The sequence below is a fragment of the Dicentrarchus labrax genome, unplaced genomic scaffold (genome assembly GCF_905237075.1).
Source record: "Dicentrarchus labrax unplaced genomic scaffold, dlabrax2021, whole genome shotgun sequence".
NCBI classification, from domain to species: Eukaryota; Metazoa; Chordata; class Actinopteri; family Moronidae; genus Dicentrarchus; species Dicentrarchus labrax.
In genome coordinates this window covers 23,481,491-23,494,622 of record NW_026136712.1, presented here as the reverse complement: position 1 = coordinate 23,494,622, position 13,132 = coordinate 23,481,491, and the positions used below count along the sequence as shown (strand labels likewise).

Sequence of the window (13,132 nt, the reverse complement as noted above, 5' to 3'; positions counted from 1 at the left end):
AGGAAATGTTTACAAAGTGTGAATGTCTGTAGAAATGTTCAGACTGATGAGTAGAAAACACTTAACATGGAGACCTTCCCGTCCTCCCAATTATACCGTTGCAGCTAATCAGTTGATTCAAGTTAGCTAACAGTTCAGTTTAGCATCTAAAACAGCTGATTCAGGTATAATATTAGCTTATTGAGGAAAACTTGCAAAAGTTTGCAGAGATTGCAAGTTTACAAAGTGTGAATGTCTGTAGAAATATTCAGACTGATTACCAGAAAACACTTCACATGGAGACCTTCCCGTCCTCCCAATTATACCGTTGCAACGCTGCCAAAGTTTAACCTCGCAGTGGTGAGAGGGGAGGTCAGAGAGGGTAATTTCAAAGTTGAAAAGTTTGTCCTGATGGTGGTTTTAGGGTCATAAATGCACCACATGAACAAGTTTCTTCCTCTTTATTGGGAGTATGACTGTGCATTTCTGTGTTATTATAAAGTCAGCTTATTAGAGAAATATTGTGTGTGTGTGTGTGTGTGTGTGGGCTATGTGAAGGTCGCAGGGTCACTGAAATCAATATGTTTTGATTGTCAGCGTGTAGATGTTTTGTGAGATATTCTGGTCACAGACAAACAAGTGAATGAGGAGAAGTTGTGACCTCTGCCCTGTAGAGGAGGGAATAATCAATCGTAGCTTTGAGCTAAATCTTAATAAGAAATAGCTTTTTATTAAAACAGCTCTGAGCTGAACATCTTTACTGCTCCTCTTTCAATCCTGATAATTCGGGGACTTTATAAAACCAACTCTATAAAGTGTTAAATGTGACCTTATGAACCTTTTGGCTTTATTTATTGACCGCTCAGAGTTCACTGTACTGGGTCAGAGCTGAGGTTGTTATTGTGAGCTGAAATAAAACTGAAAGGGAAATATAAACTAGACTTTCCAAATAAACTAAGCTAACAGAAACAATATTGTGAAATTAAAAAAGTAAAATAAAATCCCTGAAAATAATAATTATCTCTAAAATAAACAGGAAAAACCTGTAAACGAATATATTCTTTTTTTACCCGTATCAGTACACATTTTATAATTTTAAAAACCCAATAACAACTAAACTGAGACAAACACTGGTAGCTGTGGTAGAAAATGACCATAATGCATCATGCTGTCGCCCCTTTAGTGACTTCCAGTGCTACAAGCTAACTGAGGATCCTGGGAACAAGAGGACCGACAGCGACCTCATTCTGGACCTCTGTCCTCCGAGGTGACTCAAACCTTCTCCAGTATCACCAGTGCAACCAGAGCTCCCAGTTCACCACATTAATAGTCATTATTTCCTGGTAGCTGTCTGACAGTCTAATATTAATCTCTGTTACCTTTATTGAGTTGATTCAGTGGAGTAATGTGAGCTCTGCCCCCCCCTCAGGTCTCCCTTCCTGTCTCCTGGTAGTCCTGGTTTGGGTCTGGATGTGGAGGAACTGGCTGAAGACTGTTCTGCTGTCAGATCACAGCTGGAGTACCTGCAGAGGTTGCTGCTTCAGGTGAGTAGCCACTGAGATAGCAAGCAAGGTAATGTTACCCAACCAACATATCCACTCAGATAGCAATTTTCTAACGACAATGTTTCTGTGCAAGCAAACTAACATTAGCCTGCAAAGTAACTACAAACGGAAAGCCAACCAAATCAGCCTCAGGAGTCTGGCTAGCAATGTTCCACATTAGCAAGCTAAATCGAAGCAGGCTAACGTTAGCCAACTAAAACCACAATAAGACAATATATTACACAAGCCTGATCTTTGGACTCTGTGTTGTTCTAGGCGTCAGTTTGGCTTTCTATCCCTCTTTTTCGGCTGTTTATGAAGTCAGGGTCATACATTTGAACATAAATGCAGCTTTTTGCATTTTGGGTTAGGACGTCCAGGACAATTTGCATCTTTGCCTCGACTCCTAGTTTGATTTACCTTAAGATGATGCTGCATTAAAGGTTCTAATGTTGTTCTACAGGACAGTTTCCAAACAGAAACGATGTTCTGTTCGTTCTCTAATAATCTTTAATGAAATGTCGTTCAGGAGGAGGAGGTAGACGATGATACTCTGACCACAGACACTCTGAGTCCTGAAGCCAACGACTCCTCCCACGGCTCCGACTCACAGGTCAGCATGTTTCAAACGTTACTCAAACTTCTTTCCTGCAACCAGCCTCACCTGCTCCTTCCAATATTAATCCAATATGTGTGTTCAGGTGCAGGTTCTCCTGCAGGAGGTGCAGCAGCTCAGAGAGGAGCTGAGGAGCCGAGACCGAACCATCGCACAACTCACCCTGCAGCTGGTCTGTGTCAATGTCTCTCTGCCCCCTCTCTCTCTCTCTCTCTCTTTAGCATGTTTACTCTCCACATGCTAAGTGCTAACGAGCGTCCTCGTGTGCTCTTTAGCAGACTGTTCCCGTGACGACCACCAGGTGTCGCTGCCAGGAGATGACGGGAAGGGTGGACCGCCACACGCAGACAAGTGCGACGGAGAGAGAGAGTGTGGCCTCGCAGACACCCTGGAGAGAGCACGCTGTGAGCGCACGCACACACACACACACACACACGCACGCACACACACACACACACACACACACACACACACAATGTTTGATTTATTGATTATTTATCAGGTTTCGTGCAGAGGTGCAGCCCAGAATGCTTCACAAAACAGAACAATATTTATCAGAAAACTACCAACAAGCCGTGTTTGCTCAAAGACAGGTTGCTTTACTGAAGTCACCTGCAAGGGTTTGTGGGTAATGTAGTCCTTGAAATACAAACAGTTGTCTCTCGCTGTTCTGAGATGCTTGTACCTGAGGAGGTTTCTGGTGCTGTAAATATCATTATTACTCCCTTCCTTTCATCCTGTCTTCCTCCTCCTCCTCTTCTTTTTCCTCGTGATGTTATGACTCAGCTTCCTGTCCTCCTCTCTGTCTCCCTCCACTCTGTCTCTCCTCAGGCTTTACCTCCTGTTCCTTTCCTCTCTCCGCCCTGGCAGTATCAGCGCTCCAGGCCTTACAGGGGGAGGCCGAAGCCCTGCATCCCCTCCCACCTCGCTAGAAAAAGTGAGTCTTATAACCCCCTAACCAGAACCAGAACTCCCATTACCCAGTCCACACTGCTGACCCTTCCTTATCTTCCTCCACCTCATCATCATGATCATCTGTCCCTGGTAGATCCTGCCTTTAGGACTGAAAATTATTAACATTATTTAAAATATTAAACTAACTTTTCTTCATGAATTTCAAATATGAATAAAAAAGGAAAAAATTAACCAAATGATTAATTCATGAAATGAAAATCTGAATATATCGGCTGCAGTTTCACCAGATTGTGTTCAATTAAAATTACTTAATTAAAAGAATTTACAGTAAAAAGTAGAATGTGTCTGCTAATTAGCTGCTGCTTACTGTGTCTGCTGTTAGCGGGCGACTGAACCGGGCTCAGCAGCTGGACCGGGATCGAACACCGCCTCCGAGACCGACAGGGAATAACGTTACAGTACCGAGGTCATTTACAGAGTTTCTGATTGACAGATTCAGATCAGTAGCCAACCGCTAACTGTTGTTAGCTAACCTAACTCAGCCCTGAGACGCCAGGAGCCAAACCAGGCAAGAATTTTGTTGGATTTACTCTCGGTGTCTGAGATTGTGTTTGATCCAGGTTCATTTGTTTTTACAGGAAACATTTAACAGCACTCTGTTTTTCATTTCATAAGGACTTAAAAATGAACACTGAAATCTGACAAAAGGACACAAATGACGTTAATTGTTGGTTGTCAGTCGCTGAATGTACTGCAAGGAAGTTTTAACTGGTTATGAAACAGTCTCAGTTACACTGCTGCCTCCATATAAGCTACATGAACAATCAGACCATCAGAGAAGATATTTCTATATACAACCCCAATTCCAATGAAGTTGGGACGTTGTGTAAAACGTAAATAAAAACAGAATACAATGATTTGCAAATCCTTTTCAACCTATATTCAATTGAATACACTACAAAGACAAGATATTTAATGTTCAAACTGATATACTTTATTGTTTTTTTGCAAATATTCACTCACTTTGAATTTGATGCCGGCAACATGTTCCAAAAAAGCTGGGACAGGGGCATGTTTACCACTGTGTTACATCACCTTTCCTTTTAACAACACTCAATAAGCGTTTGGGAACTGAGGACACTAATTGTTGAAGCTTTGTAGGTGGAATTCCTTCCCATTCTTGCTTGATGTACAACTTCAGTTGCTCAACAGTCCGGGGTCTCCGTTGTCGTATTTTGTGCTTCATATTGCGCCACACATTTTCAATGGGAGACAGGTCTGGACTGCAGGCAGGCCAGTCTAGTACCCGCACTCTTTTACTACGAAGCCACGCTGTTGTAACACGTGCAGAATGTGGCATGGCATTGTCTTGCTGAAATAAGCAGGGACGTCCCTGAAAATGACGTTGCTTGGATGGCAGCATATGTTGCTCGAAAACCTGTATGTACCTTTCAGCATTAATGGTGCCTTCACAGATGTGCAAGTTACCCATGCCATGGGCACTAACGCACCCCCATACCATCACAGATGCTGGCTTTTGAACTTTGCGCTGATAACAATCAGGATGGTCCTTTTCCTCTTTGGCCCGGAGGATACGACGTCCATAAATTCCAAAAACAATCTGAAATGTGGACTCGTCAGACCACAGCACACTTTTCCACTTCGCGTCAGTCCATCTCAGATGAGCTCGGGCCCAGAGAAGCCGGCGGCGTTTCTGGGTGTTGTTGATATATGGCTTTCACTTTGCATGGTAGAGTTTTAACTTGCACTTGTAGATGTAGCGACGGACTGTGTCAACTGACAATGGTTTTCTGAAATGTTCCTGAGCCCATGTGGTAATATCCTTTACACATTGATGTCGGTTTTTAATGCAGTGCCGCCTGAGGGATCAAAGGTCACGGGCATTCAATGTTGGTTTTCGGCCTTGCCACTTATGTGCAGAGATTTCTCCAGATTCTCTGAATCTTTTGATGATATTATGGACCGTAGATGATGAAATCCCTAGATTCCTTGCAATTGTACGTTGAGAAACGTTGTTCTTAAACTGTTGGGCTATTTGCTCACGCAGTTGTTCACAAAGTGGTGAACCTCGCCCCATCCTTGCTTGTGAATGACTGAGCCTTTCGGGGATGCTCCTTTTTATACCCAATCATGACACTCACCTGTTTCCAATTAACCTGTTCACCTGTGGAATGTTCCAAACAGGTGTTTTTTGAGCATTCCTCAGCTTTCCCAGTCTTTTGTTGCCCCCGTCCCAGCTTTTTTGGAACATGTTGCAGGCATCAAATTCAAAATGAGTGAATATTTGCAAAAAAACAACAAAGTTCATCAGTTTGAACATTAAATATCTTGTCTTTGTAGTGTATTCAATTGAATATAGGTTGAAAAGGATTGTATTCTGTTTTTATTTACGTTTTACACAATGTCCCAACTTCATTGGAAATAGGGTTGTAGTTATTATTAATGTCTGCCACCGGGTCGGACTCCACTTAAAAGCAATGTGGTAGGGGATAGAAACACTACTGCTTTTGTCCACAGGGGGCGCCAGGATTAACACAAAATCAAGGTTCCTTATTGCTGCTTTAAATAAAAGAATCTTTTAATTTAACAATCTTTAAAACTGTGAACAGAAATAGTAATTTTTTTAACTTTATGTTGGATTACTGATAATTTCTGCAGCACCACCTCTGCATTGTGCTGAAATCAGACTGCACAGTAGTTCTGTCTTTGTAGACTATCGCTGTGATAGAACAGAGAGTCATCAGCATATCGGACCACACACGTTAATTCAAATGACCAAATATCATGGAAATAATCTGTTTTTTTTATCCCCTCATCATAAAGCTGAGCCTTGTGGAAACCCAGACTGACCAAACAGAGCTGGAGCATATGCATACATGGTGTCTGCAGGGTCTTAAACTCAATATTCTCAATTTTAGATCTTAAAAGTGTCTAAAAAATGATTTTGATAGGTCTTAAAAATTGATTGGATTAATCTAGTTTCCATTGCAAATACAGAATACAAAATGGCCACCAATGACCCAAGTTTGCCCATTCATATGTAGTCAGAAGTTAGCAGGTGAAGGGTCAAAGGTCAGATTGACTTCCAGCACAAAATAAATATTATAGTCGAAATCCTGCTCATCCAAGACTCAGCTGCACTGAATCAAATGCTCCAAATTAAAAGTTTCTGTGCGACATTGAAGGTTATTTTAACTTATTCATGATTGAACATTAGAGCTGCGACTTCAGAGGGAAAATCAGTTCAGACACAAGTTTAATCTGCTGGTCACTTCACTCCAACTTTAATAATAAATCAACGTGTTCCAAACTTTAACTAAACTCTCCTGATTAGTTTTCAGCTCTTTCATCCTCCATCCTTCCTCCCGCTGTCTGTCTGGACAGACCTTCAGTGTGTCTGCCTGAAACTGTTTCTGAGTGTATTTGGTCCTCTAACTGTCCTCCCTCTGTCCTCTGTGTGTCTCTCCTCTCTGCCCTCGCCCAGGAGTGGAAACACTAGTGCTTTACTTCAGTGACACAGCGTGGTACGGTAGCATCTTTATTATCTTCCGTCATCTCCTCCTCCTCCTCCCTCCCTTCCCCATCCCATAAGATAGTTTGTGTCGTCTGTCCATCATCTTGTCCACCGTTAAAGTTGTTTCAGTTGGTTTTTGGAGTCTTCACCATATCACCGCCTCTGTTGTTGCACCAGTAAAGTCCCAGAATGTCCGATCTGTTTGCTAAACTCTCTGTTAGTAACCTCTCGTGTTACGTCACCCATCGGTTGGTGGAGAACCGCTCTGAAGCCTCCAGTTTGGCGTTATGGTCGTCGCCATGACAGGGGTGACGTACTGCAAGTTGATCTGCTCTCACTGGCTGCTCTTGGTTTGGAAACAATGGCGGCTCGCCTGGTCACACACAATCTGGGATTCCAGATAAACAGTAAAATATGTTTGTGAACAGATTATGAAGAGATAAATAGTAAACACAGTAACAGAATATTGATACATATCTGATCAGCACTGTCCAACACTGCATTTTCATGTGTTTTTAGTATATTTTTGTACAATTTTTGTGTATTTTTTGTGTGTTTTGTGTGCGGTTTTCACGTGTCTCTTGTGCATTTTTCATCTTCATGTATAGTATATATAATATATTAGATTTTGTAATGTATTTTCCATGTATTTTTCATTGCGTTGAGCTGGATGGACTCTGTAAATGAGCTGTCAATCACAAGGTAGCCCTGCCCTAAAGCATATCCTGCTTTATGGTCTGTTTTACTCTAAATGGGACCATCAGTTACTAAATGAACATCATGCTGTATGGAAGTAGACTGTAACTACAGACTGAGACCATAAACCCATCAGGAAACTGTTTACAGAGCTCATAAATCGACATCTCTCTCATTTTGCAGCCGCCCCCTGCTGGCTGTTAGAAAGATTGCAGTCCAGTAGGAAGGCCGTCGGGAGCTGACCTACGTTTTACCGATTTGAATCTCCACATATTTGTGTCGTGATATATCATTACATTCCTAATGATGAAGTATTGACTGTGTTTGAAAGTTGGACCTGCTGTCTGCTGGTCTGGTAGTCAGGTAGATGAACCAGATGAATAGAACTTGCTGACATGCAAATTAAAGTGCTCATAAGTAAAACTGATAACTAACTCCTTGTGCCCCAGACCGGCTCTCTAGACTGTTTTACCCGTGATTCATTGCTCCCTGGAGGACAGGTCACACCTTCTCCTTCACACTGAAATGATTCCAGTAAAGCCCAGTCCAGAGGCTCGTAAGGAGGCAGAACAGAGCTAAAATTATCTTTCTAAATGGCTCTTAAATGTTGTATTAGATGAGGTGCACTTCACTTCAGCTTGTTCAGTCGCTTGAAGCAGTCATCCACTGGAAATTAGACCGCTCAGGATGACCCTCCTCTTCCTCAACATGGCAACGCAACGTCTCTGGGGAAATCAGGTCCGCACAGAGCCAAGGATTGTGGGAGTTTTGATTAGTGGTTAACGTGCTGATGTTGTTGAACTTTTGGATCTCGAGGCTCCAGATGAGAAAACACCTGAGCAGGAACTCAGTTACTTCATCAGTCTGTTAGCTATAGCCTCAGTCTGTTAGCGTGATATCATAACCTGGGACCTGTTATCTCCCCCTAGTGGCAGAAATTACATATTTTGCAGGTTTAATCACTAAAATCAGTGTTTTATGTGTTTTTAGTGTTTCCTGTTTGACATTTTGTGAGTTTATTTTGTTAAAGCTACAGGAGCACACAAATTTATCGCTGCTTGTTGGACTGACAGTTGGAATATTTTAACATATCGTCCAACAGTTACTTCGTGGCGGGTTACGACCTCAGCGTGAGAACCAAAGAGTCAGAACTGAACGAAGAGATAAAAATATCCAGTATTTGAGTAGGAAAGAGAATATAAATCACCAGAGAGGGCGCCTGGTTAGCTCAGTCGGTAGAGCTGGCGACCCATGTACAGAGTTGCTGCAGCGGCACAGGTTCGAATCCGACCTTTGCTGCGTGTCATCCCCTCTCTCTCTGCCCCCCTTTCCTGTTTATCTTCGGCTGTCGCTATCAATAAAGGCAATAAAAGGCCAAAAAATAAATAAATAATCAGAGAAGTCTTAGCTCTTTAACGTCGTTACTGTCTGATGTTTCTTGGTCCCCATTTTGGAACCACTGGACCAGATTAAGTCTCTTAATATTCCACCGTTGTGCTAATTACCACTCAGAGTAACCGAGTACTCTCCCTCATGTTTATGCATCGTAGTTCTAAGTTTAATAATTGAGCTAATTCATGATTCAGTGTGAAGTGATATTATTCATCTAATGAGCCTCCGGGGGCCAATGAGAGGACGGCAGAGAGAGTAGGGGGAGGTTGAGGGGGAGGGGGGGAGGTTGAGGGGGAGGTAGGGAGGGAGGGAGGATCAGCACTTTGTACGCCAAAAAGTGTGTGCGTGTGTGTGTGTATGTGTGTGTGAGACTGTGGGGACGTCCTATAAATCAGGGAAGCAGAATATTTGGCAGTGGACTGATTTCTTCTGTCCAACTCTCACACAGAGTGAATCCTCCTTGAGGACACCTGCATGTGGTCGAGGACACTCTTCTTTACTGTGTCCTCCTCCTCCTCCTCCCTTACTCTCCTTTGTTTCTGCATCACGTCCTCTCTTTTCTTTATTTCGTCCTCTCTGTCTCTTTAATCCCTCCATCCTGTCATGCATTATTAATGAGGGATGGACACACTCTCAGACATTGGAAAGGGGTCCCCTGCAGGAGGTGGGCAGGCTGCAGTACCACCGTCCACCACCAGGTGTCACTGTTCACCAGCAGATATTCCTGCTTCCTCTTTGAAAGGAGCATCACAAACACTTAAAGTGTTTTCTTCCTGTCGACAGATCTCACGTTCAGACTCCAACCAGCAGTAAATTGATCTTCTAACATTTACTGTGTGTGTTAAAGTCTGTATCTTTACAGACTCAGCAGTGTTACTTCGTTACACAGGACCCGGCCTAAACACTTACTACAGCACCAAATGTGGATTAATCTGCCGCTGGAAATAGTCCCCAAACAAACTGTGTCTGCAGTAGGACCCATACCACTGTTATATACTGTAATATAATGCACATATTTCCATGTTCTTATTATTATTTCCATCTCTTATAATGTCTTTTTTTGCAACTTGAGCGGCTGTAATCCTAAATATTTTATGGATATTTAATATTATATTAAAAACTGCAGGAAGTTTGTGTAAAACAAGAGATTCTGATTAATTTTTGAGCAGATAATTTCCTGTTTAGGGAACTTTTTATACAATTCTCTGTCTCTATTATGTATTTTTTATCATTTTTAACAATCATACAGAGTTAAGTAACGTATTTAAGTGATTTGTATGTCCCTGATGTTTGGTCATTGTTCCATTATACAGTTTGATTTACCTTTACTTTTTGTCACAGAAGTGAATTAGATGCTGAGATATAGGCCTACTGTGTGTATTTTTAAAAAAAAGTTTTCTAAATCAAGAAGTTCTTGCAACCCCCCCTTATGATGCTTTGGCGACCCTTGGTAGGGTCAAATTAAGCGTGAACTAAAATCTTACTGTATAAAAACAGTAAACAGTGCTTAAAACTGCAACTAACAGTTATTGTAAATAATAATAATAATAATAATAATAATAATAATAGGTAATTCAGCAATATGAAAACGGGCTGTTTATAATTTTAAACCTGCAGACGGGAAGTAGCCGTGGAGACTCTTCACTGTAGAGTCTGTTGTGTGCCGAGGTCAATAGAAATCTAGACACACTGTCACGTTATAAAGGCAGTGAGTTAAACAGAAGGAAACGGCATCAGTCCCTGTGAATCCGTGTATCATTCGTTCTTTTCATATTCAATTGAGGTTCCAAAATCGGAAAATGAAAAAACGGTTTGTTATTTCCTTATTCGTTTATGAATCTGATACCAAAAAACAAATAACGGTTAATTTTTTGTACTTTCGATTTATTGCTCAGATCAAAAATAGGAAGTGAAATAATGGGCCACGGATCGATTTTGATTTTGATATTTTATTTTTTCGCTTTGTGTGAACCGGAAGTTATTGTCTCGTTAGCTTGATTCACTTCTTCAGTTTAACTAACGTTAGCCTTCAAAACTGAGGATCAATCATGGAGAGTTTCATCTTCTTCAGAGGAACTAAACGGGTGACTGTCAAGGAAGACGACATGAAATAAGTCTTTAATTAAATCAGCATATGGTTCCAGTGCGGCCATGGTGTCAATATGAAATTACTCAAAAAATACAGAGTTCAATCACTGAATGATACACAGATTCCTGTGTTTTGTCTTTAGAGTAACAGGCTTTTGACTGGCAGCTGTGATTTTGTGTTACATGACTGTGAGCAGCACACAACAAACACAGCAGCAGTCAGAGTTTTAACAGAAGATCAATATGGACGGACTGAACTCCTGTTAGACGTCCTCAGTCTGCTCAGGTTGAACGCTCAGAGAACGAAGGCCAACAGTGTTTCCCTGATTTCAATCCAAAACCTGTCATTTAGCTGCTACTTGTAGTTTGTTTTTCTGTGAATGTCGTGTTGTTCTTTTTTTTTTACAGTTTTTACAGTGTTTGTGTTTACCTGCTGAGTATTGGTGGGATTGGGAGGGAGAATGTAACGAGCACTGTTGATTGTAATGTCCTCATACTGTCACCCAGTTGTTTACCCTAAAAACTTTAAAATCAGACCTTTTATATTAATAATAAACACTTGATCAACAAATTCAAGGTTCTCAAACTTTGGTACAAGTATAAGTTGTAAATATAATACTATCAAAATACTACAAAATTATACTATAAGTGTGCTGAAATGTAATATTTAGTGTCAGTATCAGCGCACTCATACATCCATGATTGGCATGGAGCTAAACTGTGGTCATAAGTTACCGGGCGGAGGTCAGATGAATGGTTCAAAAACACTGTAACTGTGGCTCCAAATGGGAACTATCACCAAATTAGCTCTGGTTCTTGAACTGGTTTTGTTCAGGATTCAATCAGTCAATAATCTTTTATTAGGAATAAACCTGCCTTTCTGAACAGGGTTGACCTTCGCTGCTGTATTTCAACATTGGTCACATCGGTGGTAATATATTTTCTGAGCCGTTAAAAGTTGAATGAAAGAAAGAATCGATTGCTTCATGATGACTGTTTAAGATACGATATTGTGTATGAGAATTTCAGTGTGGTAGCCATAATGTTTCTACAGTTTGCTTTATTTTTAACAGTATCATTTTGCATTATTTTATTATTTTGGTTAAATTCAATTCAATTCAATTAAATTTTATTTGTATAGCGCCAATTCATAACAGAAGTTATCTCAGGACACTTTTCAAATAGAGCAGGTCTAGACCGAACTCTTTAAAACATTAATTACAGAGACCCAACAGTACCACCATGAGCAAGCACTTGGCGACAAGGGCAAGGAAAAACTGCCTGTTAAAAGGCAGAAACCTAGGACAGATCCTCCGGCTCTGGGTGGGTGGTCGTCTGTCTCGAGTAAATAATAATAAGTAAATAAGAGTGTTGACCAATCTTTGTTTTGTATTTGTCCAAAGTTTTTTTATTTATGTGTATCTATGTCAATATATCTCCTCGAAGAGTCTGCAGGTCTGCAAGTTTAAAAATAATTGACAGAATAATAATATATAATAAAACTCTCCCTAACTCAAGCGCTGTTTGGCCTCCAAATCCAAAACCTGGTATAAGTTCAGGTCTGAAAGAACTGTGAGGTATCCCCCAAAGCACCATCGTATTATTAATATATGTTAAATCACAGCATGTTCATTTATTTAGGATTGCCTGACTATAACAGGCATAAATAAATTAGAACGATATGAGTGAAGACTGTAAAATAAGTGAATATTGGCAGAGTGGTAGCAGCAGATTAGTTGTTACTTTACAAGAGTTTTCCAGGATCAATAAGCTGAGATTGTAACACATGATGGATTTCACTGCTCAGTTTTCTTTTTTACTTTAATTTTTGAAATTGTTTGTTGTGGAAAAATTTGGATGTTCTTAAAAAGTCAGGACTTCTCTGTAAGATGATGGCATATTTGGAAAGAGAAGAGACTCGGGAAAGTTGGGGGACTTTTTGCAATCGGGGATATTCTTTGAAAGGAATTCGTTTTTTGGAAAGTGAAGACCTCTTTGAAAAGTCAAAAAGGTCAACACATTTTGGACAGAGAAGAGTCTTGGGAATGTTTTTTTAAAAGTAGCAATGTGAGGACACTTTTGGAAATTGAAGATGTTCAAGAGTGTGATTGTTGTTTGTCTGAAGTGAGAACGTCTTTTAAAAGTGAGGACCTTTTGGAAAGTCAAGACATTCGAACTTTACAGCTTGATCTTACTGAACAAAATCTGTATCATAAACCTTTGTTTGCCACAGATTTCTGCAATAATCCAAAATCAGATTGAAAAATCCTGTCATCTTTTTGTTGAAAGAACCAGAGCGATTCTAACGTCCGGGTTTGCCTCTGGCGATGACTCACTGCCAACCTTTTGACTGCTTATGAAACCTTT

At 40.7% G+C, this 13,132-nt stretch overlaps 1 protein-coding gene across 7 annotated transcripts in view; it reads left to right on the top strand.

Moving 5' to 3' along the window:
• Positions 1-13,132, top strand: part of LOC127372968 (serine-rich coiled-coil domain-containing protein 2) — a 43,709-nt gene that overhangs the window by 21,737 nt on the left and 8,840 nt on the right. For 2 of the 7 annotated variants that reach the window (XM_051416952.1, XM_051416953.1), the window contains exons 9-13: positions 1,163-1,246; positions 1,409-1,523; positions 2,053-2,136; positions 2,225-2,311; positions 2,415-2,543. In XM_051416952.1, coding sequence (XP_051272912.1) covers positions 1,163-1,246; positions 1,409-1,523; positions 2,053-2,136; positions 2,225-2,311; positions 2,415-2,543 — 499 coding nt within the window. Of the gene's footprint in view, positions 1-1,162; positions 1,247-1,408; positions 1,524-2,052; positions 2,137-2,224; positions 2,312-2,414; positions 2,544-2,970; positions 3,077-6,559; positions 6,600-13,132 lie in introns of all 7 variants that reach the window. The other 5 variants (XM_051416958.1, XM_051416957.1, XM_051416956.1 and 2 more) reach the window with 5 other exon arrangements.